The following is a 19,249-nucleotide window of genomic DNA, read 5'->3' on the forward strand; positions in this document are numbered from 1 at the left end:
AAATAGAAGTATGTGGTATGTGAGTAGTAAAAAACTTTAAAGAATAGAGCTTGAGTACAAGAAAAGTTACTGGAGAGACTAAAGAGCTATTTCATTGGAGAGAATGAATGTAATCATGCAGAGAAACGTTAAGGTGGACCATTAAATCTGAAATACTGAAAACTCAAGGGTTAGTCCTGGAACAGAAAGGAAAAGCAGCTTTCTGAAAACATTCTTATCCTTGTAAATGTACTATATAAAATGCACATAGACTTTGCTTTAATCGTTGAAGTTTATTCCTTTAGTCCCTGAAGAACCTGATTTCTCAATTCCTGTTGTAAGGCAGGGGTAATAACATCTCCCTGTGTATTGCTGCTGTTTTTTGGAGCACGGGGAACTGAAGACATTTCTTTACCAACAGATACAAAAATCCGTTGTACATAAGAGCTCAAAATTTAGAAGCTATCATAGCTAAAGCAACCAGTTACACAAATGTGTGCCATCAAGGATACAGCAAATATATGACTAATAAGTCTGGCTTCATGGCAACTTGGACAGGCTTTCTTCAAAACACAAACTTTCCCCCCACCTCTAAAAATATATATATTTTTAAAGGGGACCGCTAATCTTATGCTACTGTTGTTTAGAAGTGTATGGTTATCAGTAGCATAATTTAATCAGAATTTCACAAAAATCATCAAATATTTCTTCATGTAGCAGTGACAGTTAAAAAGACTTTAGTTCTAACTCATAAATGCTATTCATTAAGAAACCATAGGAGCTCATGTCATGCAATTTTTCTTCCTTTACTTAAAATCTGATGTTATGGATTTTGAGGCTTAGAAAAAACTAAAATGACCTACTGACAACTTTAGTTTCTCACAGATGTTTTACATAGGACAACACAGTCCATTTTAATTCTGCTATTTAGTCTAAAATCATTGCATTTTCTCAGAAGAGACAGATAAAATCATGCAAAGGCCAAACTAAAAAGCCTGAATGTTAACTATTTTCAGATTCTTCTGAAGCTTGTAAATGCTTTTAGTTGTTTATTTATGATTGCACTATGCAGTGACTCAGTGTTTGTCTGATAAATGCTTTAACATTTCACAATTTTACGATGAAACAGCAGTACTCTACATATAATATACCTAAGGGCTTCTTCAATTTTAGCCTTATAGGTCTTGTTTGGAAAAACAGCAATAAAACTGATTTAGGAGTGAAAAGATGAGATGCTAATCATTCGAGATGAAGCAAATAACTCCTGTTCCTATTTATGTCAAAAAGATACTGTGGGATTTTACTTCCTTTTGAAAACACCTGGCTTTATTTTGACGGAAAAATATTTAAAGGAAAAGAATACACAAAAGCCCAGAAACCGTTTGCAAAAGGGTGGCTTCAAAAAGTGCAACAACCCTATGGTAGAAGTTCATACTCCCTGGCCACTGCTAGGTGCTTGCTAGTTCCATACATAAGGAACAAAATCCATGACCTGCAGCAGGAAAATAGTAGGGAAGCAGATATGAAAACAAGACACAAATAAACAAACTGTACAGAAAGTCCTGGCGAGGATTAGGGCTCGCTTTCCCTCATTCCTCCAAAGTCCCTTTGACCCCAAACTCTGCTGTGGTTCAAAATCCATATGCTCACAGGGAGCACTGGCTTCAGAGCCCAAAGCAGGAGGACAGAAAGGAAAGAAGAAGGCAGAGGTAAAGCTCTCAGCTGAGATACTGCACACCACTGTGGGTCTGGCTGAAACATCCTCTTTCGTAACACTGCAGGGTATTTCTGCTGCCAAAACTACAGACAATAAAATATGGCACATCTGGCACCAGAAAGCAAATCTGGAACCTAAGGAAAATTTAGTTTGACATTAGCATATGGGCATGACCTCATTCTGCATCTATGCATCCTCAAGCTCATCCAACTGGATGTGAAAAAAGAGGAGATCTGATCTCTGTCTATTATGTTAATGCTCTCTAATCGCCTATAGCCATTTAATAGCTCCCTCATCACTCTTAATTCTTATTGCTCTCACACAGGAGTAGGTTCACCTCTAAGAGTGAAAACAAAGAGTATAAGAGTCAACACAGAGATACTAAAAATTGCTTTGTCAGTTAATTTTCTCTGTCCCTTTCCCTTCCTCAATCAGCTTCTGCTAGTGCACTAAATTGCCCCCACCCCTCTCATGCCGAGGCAGTTCCTGGGGACCATCAGAGAGCCCGACCTACTGCTCCCATAGATGGGCTTGATAAAACACAGGTACACTTCAGAGACTTCTTTTCAGACCTTGAGTCTAGTTTACTTTATTGCAGCTTACAAAAGCTGCGACGATTTTACAGCCACAGATGAAACTGTTGGTTTCCTCCAGGTCCAATTGTGTAAGATAATGTGGAAGGGAGCTATGATTTTCTGAAAGGTGTCCTACAGAGCACAGTTTTTGCACAGAGCCCTGGTCTGGCACAATGTGCAAGCCCAGCTGGAGCCTTTCTGTGGGCAGTGGTCTCTCTGTCACTTCAACAGGTTTTTGATAAGGCGTTACACAGGATGATAGATTTAAAACTCCACCACAATGATTGCACATGCAAGTTTCCTGTTTTTTGCCTTTCCTCAGGATTTAATATGCAAGAATGTTGGGAAAGAGCAAGTAATAAGATGCATAACTCAGTGGGAAACACAGCCTGGGAGACCAGAAATAGTAAGCAAAGCATGTAAATGGTACTTTATATACTCACATATATTTTTTACAAAGCAAAGGGAATATAGGCTTTTCCCACCACATTCCCTTACCCCTGAGGGGTCATTTTTTTATTGGAAAGACACTCTAATAAGCCCACAGATCTATGTTTAAAAAGCCATTTACTGCATCAAATCCATAGAGATTAAGGAGAATTTAAACTCTTTCAATTTCTGAGGAAAAATACAAATTCTCAGCTTATTCGGATGGCAATGGGAAAAGATATATTACATTTGATGAAAAACTATTTCTATTCATCTCTTACACTGTGTTCCAGTATTTGTGTCATCAATAGTACGATAACCTATCTACAGTGACTATATAAAAATTTAGATTATGTAGTAGCCTGTATTATTAGAAATATAAGGTGATAAAAAATGCTTTCCTTTTGCTTGAATTTTCCCAATCCAGATTTTAAGGAGTCCTTACATAAATTTAACCTCTGCATATGAACAGACTGGAAGTTATTGCAAGAAGAGTTATAGTGTTAGCTGTGAGTCTAAGCCAAAATAAACGTGAATTTTGTAAAATCTTGCCCTGGATCAGGACTTAGGGCTGGAGCATATTTTTAAACACATTTATATTGATAAGAAATGGTGAGTATTGATTGAAGGAGCATATCTAGTAGAAAAGGGAAAAATTCTTGCTGTAATAAACAGTTAACCTAGTACAAGTCAATTGCACAACACAGCTGTACCAGTTTAAATGCAATTATGCAGCCAACTATTTATATTCTAAGGTAAAAGTCATAGAAAAATCTATATCCTTGGAGAGAAGGAAAAAAAAATTAATAATTGCACTGTGCCATTCCCATTCCCAGATTTGCTGCTGAAACTGAAGAAGAATATCCATATGAAGATGCAAACTTTAAGAAGGTTTCCAAGGACTAGACCTGGGTTTGACCTGGCCTGTATCAAACCAGTTAACAATTTATGGACATCATCTGCTCTAGGAATTTTTCTCGTTCATTTGCCTACCCAGACGAACTGAAGGCATTTTCACGTGAGCTGCAGAATGCTGACATCTCCTGTTGAAATATCAGGACTTCAGCAAGCTGAGCACTGCACAGAACCACACAACAACTGAGTTTGGGAGGAACCTCTGGAGATTGGCCTTTCCAGCCCCCAGCTGAAGCTGGGTCAGCCACAGCACTGCATCTCCACACGGCTGCAGGCAGCAGCTCAGCGGCCAAGGCCAGGGTTACAACTGGTCACAAGTCAAGGACACGGGAAGAATAGAGAGTTTGCTGCCTTATGTTCAGAACGCTGCAAAACTCGCAATGTTTAGTCTTACAAGAGGTTTAATTATACTCGAGGAATCTGTTTGCCAGCATTAGGGGGTTGACTGCCAACTAATGCCTGCTCCAAGCCGTGCGGAAGGGCTGCCTCGGCAACATTTACCATTTATGGTGTTTAAATATCATTCTGGCTCACAGGCTAATAACTCAACTGAGCTGAGGAGAATGTGTAACTCAAAAAGCTCTGTGCGAGCAGGCTCAGGGAGAGAAGCACCAGATTCCACTAAAACCTCTCAAAGCAAGACTCAGGTTCACACACAGATCGCAAGCTTGAAAAGGGTTTTACATCCTCAAATGTTCTTGGTGTAAACAAATCCAGCCATTACCAGATCTTAAGCTAACAATGCTATTGATTGTAAAGTTAAGAGATTTTATAAGGCAGAAAATTGATATGAAGACACACATTTGTCTTTCTGTAAAGACAGAAATCAGAAATTTTCTGCCTCAGGCCTGAGACATATCCTTTTCTGCAAATATTTCAAAAATTCAAAACTTGATTTATAATGGCATAAAAAGTATCAGACCTTTATGTTCCTGAGACATGTAGGAACATTTCTGCTTTATTAAAGATCTCAGGTTAGTATGCCATTTTGCAAACTTAGGTCATGAGAACAAGGTGTTCAATGACCTAGCAGTGTTATTTACACATTTACCTCCCATCATTTATTTTTGCAGTTATAATCCTTTTTTTTTTTTTTTTTTGTAAATGGAAGGTAAGATTTAAGAGCTGAGACAAGTTATAGTCTGTATGACGCCCTTGCATTTGACAGAAAAACTGTTAACCTAAGACTGACAATGCCCAAAGCCCAAACCCCAGTCAGGGTAGTTTGGAGTATACAAAGGAGACCAAGTTCCACTTTATCTTGTCTGGAAATCGTTATTTTACTCTGGGCTAGGTTTCCAGCCCTACCCTGCAGCTCCATGTATGCCCCTTCTTTCCAGGGTCTTTCCTCTGTATGGGACAGGATACCACCAGGTCAGCCTTTTCACGAGGTCAGCATTTTAACTCTTTTGCCAGCTCAGTTTGTTGTGCAGACAAACAGAGTTGTTCCAGTGGAGCTCTGGAACAGGCTCCCCAGGGAGATGGTCACGGCACCAAGCTTGTCTGAGTTAAAGAGCCGTTTGGACAAGGCTCTCAGGCACACAGTGGGATTCTTGGAGTGTCCTGTGCAGGGCCAGGAGCTGGGCTCAATGATCCTGATGGGTCCCTTCCAACTCAGCATATTCTATGGTTCTGTGTGACTGAGATGGCACCACAATCATGACGTGGGTGAACAGAAAGAATAGAATGGACTATCTCAGCTGAATGGGGTCTACAGGGATTATCTAGTCCAGCTGCCTGACCAGTTCAGAGCAGACCAAAAGCTAAAGCCTGCTGTTTGGGACATTGTCCAAATAACCCACAAACACTGACAGCCTTGGGGCATTGATCACCTCTTTAGGGAGGATGTTCCAGTGTTTGACCACCCTCTTAAAAGATGATTCCTAATGTCCAGCCAGAACTTCTCCTGGCAGTTTTCAACCATTCCATGAGTCCTATTGTGAGTCCCATTGGATTTCAGAGAGAACAGAGCTGCACCTCCTTACCACCCTCTCTGCTTCCCCTCAGGAGAAAGCTCCATGAAAGTGCAGGGGTCAGATACAAAATAGATGTCTGGGTTCACAGCAGATCACTTTGCAGTCAGCAGACTGAATTCCTCCCTGACAGGCTCACTGGAAGCTTCTGCAGCCAAAGTGGTGTTTGCTTTTGCCTTCAGAACTCTCTGCCTTATTAATGACTTACCCCGTTTGCAAGTTATTTACATCAAGTAATTGCTCTTTTGTCACTGTCACAGAAAGCAACTCCATGGAAGGCCTGAGAGCCTGTACACCTACCAAATACATTTACAAGGCAGCTCAGCTGGCCCATTGCTAACGAATTCCCCAGCATTAGATACCAGTCTGACATGGAAATCTGCAGGAGAGGTGCTTCAGGTACGCTAGATCGAGCCAGGTCAGCTCCACAGTGAAAATATGCATTCTGCTGAGGCAGGATTTCACCTCTACATGTATAGTCTCAATTTTTGTGTGACTGCCCAGGTAGATTTTAATTTATTTGCAGAGTCATAATGTGTTTGACTGTTCCATTGGAGAAAATATACCATATACCAGTCCCATTAGAGAAAAAAACTGGGATGTGCATGAGTTGAAATGCAGTGGAACAACAATAAGAACAGGCAACCACATGAAGAACATGTGTCCCATGAGATGCCACTGATCTAAAGAGTTACAGCCCCTTCAGCCTTTCCCTTCTCTGGAAACTCCACAATGGCAACAAAATTAGTTATCCTGTGGTAATATTAAAACAATTTAGCTCCTCTCTTGGGTGAGCAATCAAAAGGATACTGTACTAAGAATGCTGTTAAGGAATGCCTCAAAGACAAATAAGACTCAGACTGAGAGCTAAGAAATCAAATTTGAAGTAAGACTAATATAAAATGGAAAAAAGGAGGAAAAATACAACAATATTGTATTTCTGGGTCTAAGTTGGTGTCAGAAAAGTATTCTAAAGCAAGACCAATTTAAGTCCATAAAAGATAAGATAGCTCTAGTACAGCATTGCTTGTGGTCAGTTTTCTCTTCTTATTAATTTATATTAAAAATATTTTGAACCAAGACACCACTCTTCAAAAAAAAAAAAGCAAAGACAGAATGAGTCTGTGTATGTGGCCCAACAGCCAAGCTTTCATTAAAATATATGTATAGACAAGGTTCCTACCCTCTGTTCTGTTCCTCTGCTGCAGAGAAATGATGGATGCTTCCCTTAGGCAACTTCTGGAAAGTTTTAAAAATGGAGCTAATCCTGTGAGGTAGTTTGATGGCTGATTGTTTAACTTCCCATCAGCTAATCCACATCAGCTGCTCCTGAAAACATTCTTTGGGGTAACATCATGCCCCTGTTTTCAAAATTACACAGGCATATATTCAGTGAACAGGTTTTATACGTATTTTGATGACTTCCACTTTTCAGCTGAATCTTAGAACACTGTAGAATTTGGCAATCCAAGCTGGGACAGTTTGCCCTTTGACCAATGTAGGGCTGTTCCCTACTGTTATAATAATCATCTGTTTTCTGTCATTCTGGTACATAATAATTTAATGCTCACAGTATTTGATCGTGTGTCACAGTTGATTTAAGGGTAAGTTTTTTTTCTTTTCTCTCTTGTCTTTAATTTTTTTCCTGTCAGCATCTCACCTTTTAATTTCATTTATAAGAAATGTTAATGCAATTTCTGACATTTAAATTTTTCTTATTCTGCAAGCACTCATCTCTCATTCTCATCCAAACCTTGTTCCCCTTTTCCTGGAAATGATATATAACAAGAAACTTTCTTTAGAGCACATTTTTTATATTGATGGCACATCTATCATTGACAGCTTTCACGTGTTTTGCTTTTGCCCTTCAGTTTTGGTTTCTAGCTGGCATTCTGTTCCACATTTGGTCTTGAAGGAAATTTAAAGGAAAAAGGCAAGAAGGCAATTTAAAAAAAAACAACCCCAAACTTAGAAGGGTTCTAGCTATTGAACCATACAGAGTGCTGGACTGAGACCTTTGAGGCACTCTTGAAATCTTTGGAACAGAGTTTTTTTGATGCTTATGACAGTTTACCTCTGACTTTTCAATACAGGAAGAAAACCTTTCTCTCTTTCACTTAGTGCTCTGAAACCAATTCTTACACAGACAAGTGGTCCCACCCAGCCACTGGTCTGGAATACCTTTTGGACATTTAACAGGACTAGACTGATGTGTTTTATAAAGTCATCTGTAGTCATTTATGTTATACTTGAAATAAAGCAAAATGCGTTCAAATAAGCAGTGACTTTGAAAAGCTGTCACAGACATTTCATCAGTGTTGGCAAGTAAGACACTGTCCTTTGCTTACCTTCGGCAGAAATACGGATCTCAGAGAAACAGAGCTGTGGCCTCTCAATTAATTCTTCAAAGAGAGGCTGCTTATTGCAGTGATAACCTTCTTGAAACGATTAATGTCTGAGAAGGGTCAATCTGAGACAGAAAGAAAAACAACCCACGACCTGAAGAGTCCTCTTATGATTGAAGGAAAAGATTCCTACCTGTAAGGTTTTCTTCCACCTGGTTATATTTTATGGTCCCACTCACACCAGATGGAAGAGTGACAGGAACAAAACAAACTGGCTTTTCAGAAAGCATCTCCCTCTGCGGCTCTGATAAACTGGTTCCAGCAGGGGCTGTGACAGGCTTTCAGGTGGCTCTAATCTGCTCGTCCAGTGATCAATGAATGACTACAGTAATCGGCTTGGAAGGGTTACAGGCTTCCCAACATAGACACTTATGCTGGGGAGGCTGCACTGGGAAAAAAAAGGCATGAACAGAAAGTGCTGGGGGAGAAAGGGGAACAGATGTGAGTCCAGGCCAATGCACTGCTGGCAGGGAAAGAGAAATGAGGTCAAGAGCCAATAAGCAGGAGCAGCACTATCTGCTGAATAGTGTTTGCTTACAAAGAGTATTAGGCCTGTATTTAAAAAGCAGCAAACAAACAAAAAACTAGCAGAAAACAAGCATCAGCAAAATGTGTGGCTGCAGAGCATCAGAGCCCACAGGAACACTGCAGCCTCCAGCCTGTCCTGCTGCTCTCACTGCCCACACCACATGCTCCATCTTAGGAAACCACCAGCGATGCTGCTGCCTGGTACAGGGAGGCTGGAGAAATCTCAAGGAGCATGCAGTGGTCAGGTATTTGTTTGTCATTTACTGCAGAAATGCAAGACAGAGGACATTCTCCTAGGAGCCACAGCAAGTGCTCCAGCTGGACACCAGACCTAGAGAAAGCTGAACCAGCCAATCCCTACCCCTCTGATATGCAGAGTCTGTTTGCAAAATAAGAGAAGTTTTCCACTTGCAGAATTGATGTGGTTTGGCACAACAGAGCTCACACCTATTCCCACTCTCCCTGCAGTCCATAATCATGTGTAGCACACTCAGGTATTGCTGTGAATGTCAGGTCATTAAATATACACATTTTTTCTGCAGGTAGATCTGACCTGTAACTCCATGTCAGTGATTAATTAACTGACAAACAACATATCAGAAGGTTTATCTCAGGAATGGGGCAGACCTGAAGAACTGTCACCATTCCTGGGAGCTGGCCTTACCTTCCAACCATACCAGTTACTACCTCCATCTGTCTTGCCTTCATGCTCTGGCTGTCACAGCCTCAGCAGAACAGTAACACCAACTCACTGCACGTGTACATCCAGAGTCAATTAACTGTTCCTCACCTCGGTTTCCTATTCATAAAATACCTGATTAAAATATTCAACCATCCTGATAAAAATGATTAATAAATTAATAATAAAGAACTTCATAATTTATTCATAGCCTGATTAATAAATTCATAAATAAAACTGAGTATCTGCAATTCTCATCAGTATAGAATCACCATATATTTCAGGTGACCCTGGATATCCCTGTTAAGAGCTGGTAGGTTTGTTTGTTTTTTAAGTAGGATGCCTGGTGTATTTAAAAATGGCTTGTATACTTATTTTCATATCATAGAACAGTAAGCAAATTGTAATATTAACTGTGAAAATGTGAACACCAAATACAATAGCTTGCACACAGAATAACAGGAACAAACCAGTCATGCACATGTTTAAAAACCTTAAAAATAAAATGTGCATGAGCCCCAAAGCCTTCCAAAATTTGATTTTGCTGTGTGTAGAAAACAATGCAAAAAGAAAAAAATAAACCTACATTTAGTAGCAAATGGTACTATTTCAGAAATATCTATAACTGAGTGTTTGAGTAACACTGAACCACGTTTCTCACCTCTCAGGTTACATGCATTAGGCCAATTGATGCAGCATTTACTCAGTGCACCCCACTTCCCTGGGAGGTTCAGTCAGAAATAATGCTTGTGGTGAAGATATTTGTTAAGCTGTTTTTTGCAGGGAGCACTGCTCAGTCTCTAGTTCATCTCTACCTCTGTGTCAGCTTTGAGAAACTGCTGACAGAGGGAAGAACCTGGAACCCTGGCTGCCAGGGTTCAGCCTTGTCTACTTAGTCCTTTACAAGGCCAAAATTAGCTTCACCTTGATTAACTCCGTTTCTCCCCAGAGTACCTAATGGATCTACCCCAATCTGCTCAGCCTTCAGATCACTTACTTAAGTGAGAGAGATCTGAAGTGATCTGAATATGGTAATTTCTCACTTAAATTAAGCAGAAGACTGATGAACTTGATTTTTTAAAGACTATTGTGTTTCTGTATGAATCCCACCCATATGAAATGTGGGACTTTTTTTTTTTTTTACACAGTGCAAAAAGCCTCCTACAAATAACTAAGTTCCTTCACTGTTTTCCATACAAAACAAAGGGGTAATACTGAGGTTGCCCAGTGCTAGACAGAATTTATCCTGTGTAATAATAAGGAAGAAAAAGACAACCATAAATGAATCTGAGACTGATGACTTAGAAGGAAAGTTATGCCACAATTAGCTTAGACAATTATCCAGGGCCTAATGCAAATCATGCTGAAACTACTGGAAAAAATCCCACTCTTGTATTTAACTGGACTTGGAACAGTAACCCTTTGTTGGACAAAGGACCTTTAAAAGACTTCCTACAATAACTTCCTTTCACAAAAACAAGGTAATAGACCGTCAAAAAGGCAAAGAATGCACAGAAGTTGATTAGAAAACACAATATGTGGCTAGATAACAGCTGTGACCTACTAGCAGGTTAAGGATCATCTTGTACTACAATTCAAATGTGAACTGAACAGTTTGACACACACTATCCTTGCTGCTAACTTTCCTGAGTTATCTGTGAGCTGAATTTCATTCAGAAAAATAAAACTGAGTTTTACTGTTGAGACAGGCTATTCACTCCAGGTAAAATTCCCTCAGTGATCAAGACTAGATACGTCCCTTCATGGAATCCCTGATGCAGCAGAATAGCAGAGCCAAAAATGGCAGCATGAAGTGAAAGGTAGACCTAGACAGAGATGTGTCCAAGGACCACAGAAGCAAGTTAAGGAAAAACTGGATTCAGACACTGGTCTGACACTGATGATATGCCAAGAACATCCATCCCTTCTTGGATTAAATATGGATTACTTCTCGCATACGAAAGGAAAATATTTCTCTAACAGCGAATGAACAAACTGAGCATTGCAGGAAACTTGACATCCTTAAATCATCTTGGAGACAAAAAAGACCTGGATAAAGATGGGTTACAATTCAGAAACGATTTTACAGACTTTATTCCAGAAAGCAGTGTTTGGTCAGGAGAGGGTTTTTGAAGTTTTCTCCCTTTCTGCACAAGCAATCATTTTCTGTTATAATCTGTTTGCACAAGACGAGCCTTTAGAGAAGCCTTAAGTAGCAGCATTCAGAGACTCAGAGAACTCTAATGCCAATAAGCTTTTGACAGAGGTTCTGATGGAAAAATATAGACACACAGATAAGAGATTTAGAAATTAGATTTTAAATCTGGTACTATTTTGGGCAGAAAAATTCACTTTGTTCTGAGTTTTGGGGAAAGTTACTGTAATCCTCATGGCAACAGGGACATTAGGGAAGAAGAAGACAGGATAGCTAAAGCTGTAAAAATATTGAACATGTAGTTTTACAGCCTGTCATGAATGTTCTTAATTCTGCTCTTATTCTTCCCCCTCCCTACTCCATGACTCCTAGGAAATAGAATGGGATGCAGATGAGAGTAACATCCCCATGATGGTGGCAATGCAGCCTTCTAGCCCCAGACTGTGTGAAGTGCGAGAGGAACCCAACACAGTGCAACAGTGACTATGTGGCCTGAAATAACTCAGCAGAGCCCAGGGAAAGGCTCGCTCACTACTGCTCCCACGTTAGGATTGCCTGTCAGCCCTGAAATAACTCAGAAATGCCCAGTGACAGGGGACTGGCCCTTTGGTTTCTGAGTCCCAGTCATGGATCAGAGAGCCTGGGCCAAAAACAGTTCCCTTGAGGTGGACCTCTCTAAGGTGGCCCTTAGCTAATGCAGAAGAAAGGCTTCAGACAAATCATAAATGATAACTTTGAGAACAGATTCATTTCAGGCTTATTTTAAATTGATGTTTTCTTACTTGCTGCCATTTTTCAGAAGGGGAAGATGAAGAGGGGATGACTGCATTTTCAATTTGGTCATCAAGAAATTAACTCACAGGTTTGTCAGAATTGCTTTGTTTTTATTTCAGCCTTGTCATACAGACAGAATAGGGGCAGGCATAGCACTAAAGAGCTGTAGACAAACACCCCAGAACACTGGTAAACAAAGACACATCTTGAGATCCCAGGGATCAGGGTACATTTCCCACCAAACTGAGTGTACAAATTTAGGGCAGGTATTATTTACTCATAAACAAAAAGAATATTTTCGTTGGCAGCTGTCACTCAGCAGTCTGTTGGACAGGCAGTGACAAACTATTTTAACTCTGGGGAAAAATCATTTGCAGGTGAAAAATACCAAATACAGGACTGATTGTACATAGGGGGAGAGTCTGAGGGAGAGAGATTGAAGAGAGAGAATGAAGAGGAGGGGTAATCTCCAGGCCATGAAACAAAACACCTGTATAGACTGATGTCAGGGGAGATTGAAAGAATAAAGACCACACTATTGATGGATTCTACCTCACTGTTGAATTTATCCATGAAATTCTGTCACCTCAGGTCTTCATTTTGAACTCTGGTCTTTTAGAATGTGTTTGTTGAGATTCTAGTACAGAATTATGGCTTCCATGAATAAATCAATTCTGTCACATCAGCACTCAGTCAGATTTCTGAAACAACACGTCACCTCAATTGCTTACTACAATTTTCTTCTGGTACTTTCAGTACCAAAATTCCACTTATTTAGGGTTATACAGTCTCCAGTTAGCTGATAGATGCCTGTTCAGAATGATATCTGATAAATCCTGGTAACAGAACAAGAATATTGGCATTTACTATCATAACTGGAGTCCCTGACACTGGTCTCTGCTCTGCCTTTCAGGAGAAAGGAGCAGCATCTCCCTCCTCCCTGTAACATTCTCTGATGGGTGACACTGGTGATACTGCAGTGGGGGTTTTTTGAGCAGTTCCAGTCCTTTCTTACACTGGTAAACCTTTTCCAGAACAACCTCACTGCTCTGTACACTAAGCCCTTGGGAAGGTCGAAGCACTAATACCTTTTTCTGAAACATGCTAATTACTTTACACTCCACAGTCCTTCAGCACTTAAGCTGCACACGCCTCTGAGGGGGAGAAGAGATACCCAGCTGACAAAAGCTTGGCAAAAACAAGGAATCCACTTACAACCACCTCTGTTAAGGATCCAAAGTTATTTGAGTTAAAAAAGGTTATATGTTACAGTAGTCTGAGATATTCACCTTTGACTGTGACCTGAGCACTACACGATGCCTGTCCTGTGTTGTTTTCAGCCAGACAGGTGTAAACTCCATCATCTTCTGGTAGGGCATCTTGGACAGTCAGTTTTGCAACTCCATCTTCAAAGGTGGAATGAGCATATTGAATTGGCTGGTCTGCAGACAGAAAGGAAGAGAATTGACTTAACATGTCTGCCACAAATTTCAAAAGCGCTTTAGTTTTCAGTGAAATCGGGATGCCTGACACCAGCCAGCCTGTGAAAGCGCAGACCAAATCCCACTCTGTGCACAGCCACTGCTCTCTAGTGACTAAAACCAGCAGCACCCCAAGCTCTGAGCACAACATGGCTGTCAAAGCTCACCACCAGACTCACTGCAAGCTGCCTTGAATAGCAGCAAAAGGACAAAAGTTTGGGTTTGCTTCTCTTTGAGGTGGATGAGACAAGAAATGTGTGCTTACTTCAGACATGGTCTCCATTTTGTAATTTGCCTGAAACTAGATGAAATGCAGACAAAGCTAGATGTGCAAAATCTGTCGGGCGGGAGAAGCCCTTGAAGCCCTCCAAGGGGTACTTTGTAGTGGAAAACATTCCAATAGAGACAGTAAGATCTGCAAGGGAGCCAAGAAGCTGCTTTACAGAAGCAGTCGATCTACACTACAGTACAGCCAGTAACAGAAGGGTGCAGTGACATCATTAAAGAAGTTTATTTTGAGAAACTGGTTCCTTGAATTAGTTTGACATGCTTAAATATTAGTATAGATGGCTCAAAGTTGTCTTGCTCTTGTTTCAGAAACCATCATCAGTCCCAGCCTTACTTTCTGAAATGCTTCTGCAATCTGTTTTCCCAATATTAAATAGTTTCCACTACTGACTCATCTCTGGTTGCTTTCCCAGTGTATGCAATAATTAAGACAGCCTTATACCTGTGCATAAACATCACGCTGGAAATAGAAATCACGGTCATCTAAGAGAAGAGAATGAAACAGCAGAGAAATTGTGCAGGAGTGATCTGAAGATGTCTGTTGCTTGGGAGTTGGTGGTCAAAAAAGATGGAAATCTATTTCATTACCAAAATAATTTTAAGGGATCCAGCTCTGGGGTTTTCAAGAACCAGTTCTGCACTATGAGCAGGATAAATTAAATGATGGGACAGATTTTTCTCTTATCTCTGATTTTCAACAGAAGCCAACTCAAAAGGCAATTATTATCTGTGCACTATCTACATGCACACAAAGTTTCATTCTGAAATACAAACATGTGCCAAAATCAGCATCATCCAACACTTGCATATATTATAAAATACGGTAGATGATCTTCCTCCTTTGCTTATAAGCCATCTGTTAAGTTAGCAAATTTTCTATTGCGTGAAAAACTGGGGTGAATACTTAATCAACTACCCAGAAAAATGTTAGAATAAAATCTCTCCAACCTTTGTCACAGGTCACATATTCTTATTATTGTTTCCTCTGAGCCAATTTTCACTCAGTCACACACAGACTGTTGGAACTATTACACTAAACCACAGTGTTTCTGCATGTGGGAACAGCACTACATTCAAATAAGTACAGGTAGAGCTAAAGCCCAAGCAGACAAAGCCTTCTGTTGGAGGACAAAGGGACTGGACTGCCTTTCTTGGTCCAACTGTAGAATGTCTAACCTGACAGGGTCCTTGCCTGGCATTCTGACATTGAAACTATGAGTGGTGACAAATGGTGCCATGATGCCGTATCAGAAACACACCCGGGATAAAAGCTGCTTCATGAAAAGCAGAACAACGCCTGTGTATTTCTTTTGTAAGTAACCAAATGAGTAGGGCAAGTGTTCTGCATGGAAAAGCAAAATGAGGACTCTTTACCATGCCCTCAAATTTTACCAGGGCTCTTCACCTCAGCTCCCAACAAAACTGGCTAATTTTTAGCATTAATCAAAAAATAGTGAATTCACTTACAGAACAGCATTTTCATTAGAACCCAGGAAATAGACACAAGTGTATCAGCCCTTAGGAATAACCTGCAGCAAGATTCTAAGCTACATCCACAGTACTTATATTTTGATGTAATAAAAACAACTCTCCCAGTAGTGAAACGTTCCCTTCTCCAGAGGCAGAACAGTCAAATCTCCAGGACAGCTTGGCAGCAGGAACAATAACAAAAAATACCTTTCTGCTGGCATGTTATGCCTGAAGAAAGGAAATTTTCCCCTGGCCCATTTATTAAAAGCTTTCTGGACAAATCACAAAGCTATCCTAAAACCAAACACTACTCAGAGAATTGTTATGCTAAAGTCATCATCATATTGTTCTTAAATTCAGCAGAAAGAGGTTCAGTTAAACTTTGGGAGAAAAAAAAAAAAACCACTCAGAAAGCAATATGAATAAAAACTTACTTAAAGCACTCATATTTATTCCTGCAATTGAAAAAGAAGCTAGCTAGAATTATTTCAAAAGACAAAGTAAGTTGGAGTTACACACTGAAGTATTGTCACTGAGAGCACAAGAAATTATTTATAAGGCTTTGGTGAGGACAGAATTAAAATACAAGAATTTTACTTTCAGGGAAGTTTGGCAGTAAATCAGTGAAAATTCAGAAAGAAACTTAAATAAAACATAGAGGGAGAACAAATGGAGAAAAGAACCATCTTGAAAAAGTTGGGAAAAAAAGCTTTAATGGTAGATTTGCAGAGAAGAGTAAGAGCTTGGATGAAATTCATAGTTCAGTCAGGTAGCTCTTATGTGTCTCTATGAATATGAAAAAACTACTCATCCTTACAGATGGTAAGAGGTAATTACAGACAATGCAGAATATACATCATCTATTTTTTGTCTCACTTGACCTGAAGGGGAGGTCAACCTGTGTAATGCTTGGAAAATGTTTTGAATTGGTATGCAGTCGAAGCTGATAAATATTCTTGGTATCTAAAGTAGTACTTGGATGTAACATTACAGAAGAAGTTTCAAGGCTTTCAGTTCTCAGGTGGTGTGCGTTCCTTGGAGATTGGGGAAGGCAAACTGGACATCACACAGCCTGTTCCCAAGGGATGGCCAGCCTGGAATGGAGCAGGTTCTGCTGCCTTCCTTTTTGTTCTTATTTGTTTCTCAAAGCAGCCTTCTGTTCCTGTTTCTTATGATTCATAACCTGGTCTTCACATCCATTATTTCACCAATATATATATATTCTTTCCTTACTATTCTGCTCAAATTAATTCTGGTTTGTTATCATTGTCATGCTTGGATGACAATTGGCATTTAATATTTTCTAGTGGACTTTATCCATCCTGTTCCATGTGATTTTTATTTCTTTAGAGTTCTGCAAAAGTGCTGTATTTTGAACAGTATTGGGATTGCTCACAGCATACTGCCTTTTCCCCTGTCCTACTAGAGTTCAGTTGTGAATATAAAGAGCTTTATATTCCAAACATGGAGAGCAGATGCTAATACACCTTTTAGTCTTAAAACAGAATTGGTCTGCCTGCCTCCAAGTTTATACTGTGAATATACCATTTTCTTCATGTGGCCAGTTGATGAAAGACTCCAACACATCATTTTGCCAAGAGCACTGTAAGGTCTGCTTGGAGTAATTTCCACAACTTTCTCCTTTATTTGATCAGAGATATAAATATGAGGGGTTTGTAGTATGGAGCTAGGTGGTAGACAGGAAGGAAATTTTTGCATTCAAGTCAGTATCACAAACAGCCAATCTGATCCTTAAGTAAAATAATAACCCTAGGAGTGTACATGGAATTATCAACATTAAACAACTGTTTATAATCCTTTTGCGTTTGTATCAAAATGGTACATAAACAGTTATGTCTCACAGTCCTGTGCAAGACAGAAAAGCTTTAAACTACAGTGATATGTTTCAGCAGCCTGGAATGAAAATCGTGTGCTCGTGTCTTCTGAGTAATATACGATGTGTCTAGTTTTTATTATTATGAGAGTTTCTTGTGCTTCTTTTACACAGACTCATCACTGCTGTTTGATTTGAGAGCAGAGTTACTGCACTGACTCTCACTTACACAACCCTAATGGCTAGGGTTGTTATACCTGAAGAAAGGAAATCCAGGTAACTAGGAAAAAACCCACCTACATCGTGACACCGAGCCAATTGCAGTCAGAAGCTTGGATGCAATGTAAATATCACCATACCTGAACAGGGGCAGACATATGAATTCATTGGGAAGAATGGTCAATAGAAAGTAAACGGCCTGAATGAAAAGGCAGGGGAGCACTGTGCGTCACAGAAACATGTGGCTTATTTACCTCTAGGCTTTGTTTTCTGGGAGACAACAGTGTTCTGATTAGAACATGGATATCTAAGTGGAGACCATCCATATATCTGTGCTTGATGAGCTGTAAGTCGTTTGAAAATCAACCCAAAGTCAGTCATCTGAGACAGGAAGATACTCTGTATGTGAAGACAACTGAGTATAAGTCAGTCAATGTCTAAGGGGGCAGTAGGAGGGAGGGTTCCTTGGAATATAAACATGAAACGACTGACTCAGAGCTGCTCCTGAGCTGCAAGGCAATTCTTGCACAGCCAAACAGAGATTCTACTCACATCTGCAAAGGAGGAACTTCAGCATGGCCTTCAGACAGAGAAACAAATTATGTCCAATGGGAGAGGGTCAGAACCTTTGCTCACATGTTTTTTGTCATAAATAAAGCACTGGCCTTTCTATTCTAGCCATGGAGTTATTGGGAAGGGGACCAGCCCAGGCTGTGGGAACATACCAATCTCAAGGTCATGGTTCATTTGCCCTGCCACCTTTTTTAGTTAGCCCAATTACCCTGAATAGCTAAAGGAAAACAGAGATCATGTGCAAATAATTAATTTTAAAATAATCCTGGAGCAAACATCTTTATGGCAAAGTATGCTGCTCTTTGTAACCACACACACACGTAAAGATAGATAGCCTGGGAGAGTCTGGGGGAAAAAATCAATTGCACTTCAGGAGTAAAAGAGGTGATCAAGAGTTAAGCTGAATAAACTTTTCTAGTGTTTTACAGATATGGGTCTAAATGGAAAGAGTCCTTAGCCAAAGCATGTAGTGCCTGGATTTCTGAAATCATTTAGAATTGAAGCAAAACACTTTGGGCCTAATTGATATTAAGAGGAATTTAAGAAAACTTGACTCTTCAGCTGTGTGATCAGGGCAGGGTACTGCCTCTGCAGGATCATGATGCCAAACCATCACTCTCAGAGCAGAAGCTTGTGCCAGAGGTGTGGGGGCAGCACAGGATTCATCATAGGGCAGCAGCAGCAGCCATGTCACAGCGCTGTGAGGAGCTGTGTGTCACAGCCCAGGTAACTCACCTGGCACAGCTGTGTGTCACAGCCCAGCTAACTCACCTGGCACAGCTGTGTCACAGCCCAGGTAACCCACCTGGCACAGCTGTGTGACAGTCATGGTAACTCACCTGGCACAGCCGTGTGACAGTCATGGTAACTCATCTGGCACAGCCGTGTGTCACAGCCCAGGTAACCCACCCGGCACAGCCCTGTGTCACAGCCCAGCTAACTCACCTGGCACAGCTGTGTGACACAGCCCAGGTAACCCACCTGGCACAGCGCTGTGTCACAGCCCAGGTAACCCACCCGGCACAGCTGTGTGTCACAGCCCAGGTAACTCACCTGGCACAGCCCTGTGTCACAGCCCAGCTAACTCACCTGGCACAGCTGTGTGACACAGCCCAGGTAACCCACCTGGCACAGCCGTGTGTCATGGCCCAGGTAACTCACCTGGCACAGCCCTGTGTCACAGCCCAGGTAACCCACTCGGCACAGCCGTGTGTCACAGCCCCAGGTAACTCACCTGGCACAGCTGTGTCACAGC

The 19,249-nt window shown here is 40.7% G+C and overlaps 1 protein-coding gene across 2 annotated transcripts in view; it reads right to left on the reverse strand.

Annotated features, from left to right (window-relative positions):
* Nucleotides 1–19,249, reverse strand: part of MYLK (myosin light chain kinase) — a 199,490-nt gene that overhangs the window by 86,518 nt on the left and 93,723 nt on the right. The window contains exon 11 of one of the 2 annotated variants that reach the window (XM_066323075.1): nt 13,419–13,571. In XM_066323075.1, coding sequence (XP_066179172.1) covers nt 13,419–13,571 — 153 coding nt within the window. Of the gene's footprint in view, nt 1–8,126; nt 8,200–13,418; nt 13,572–19,249 lie in introns of those variants that run through there. The other variant, XM_066323076.1, reaches the window with a different exon arrangement.

Source organism: Sylvia atricapilla, chromosome 7 (assembly GCF_009819655.1).
Source record: "Sylvia atricapilla isolate bSylAtr1 chromosome 7, bSylAtr1.pri, whole genome shotgun sequence".
NCBI lineage: Eukaryota > Metazoa > Chordata > Aves > Passeriformes > Sylviidae > Sylvia > Sylvia atricapilla.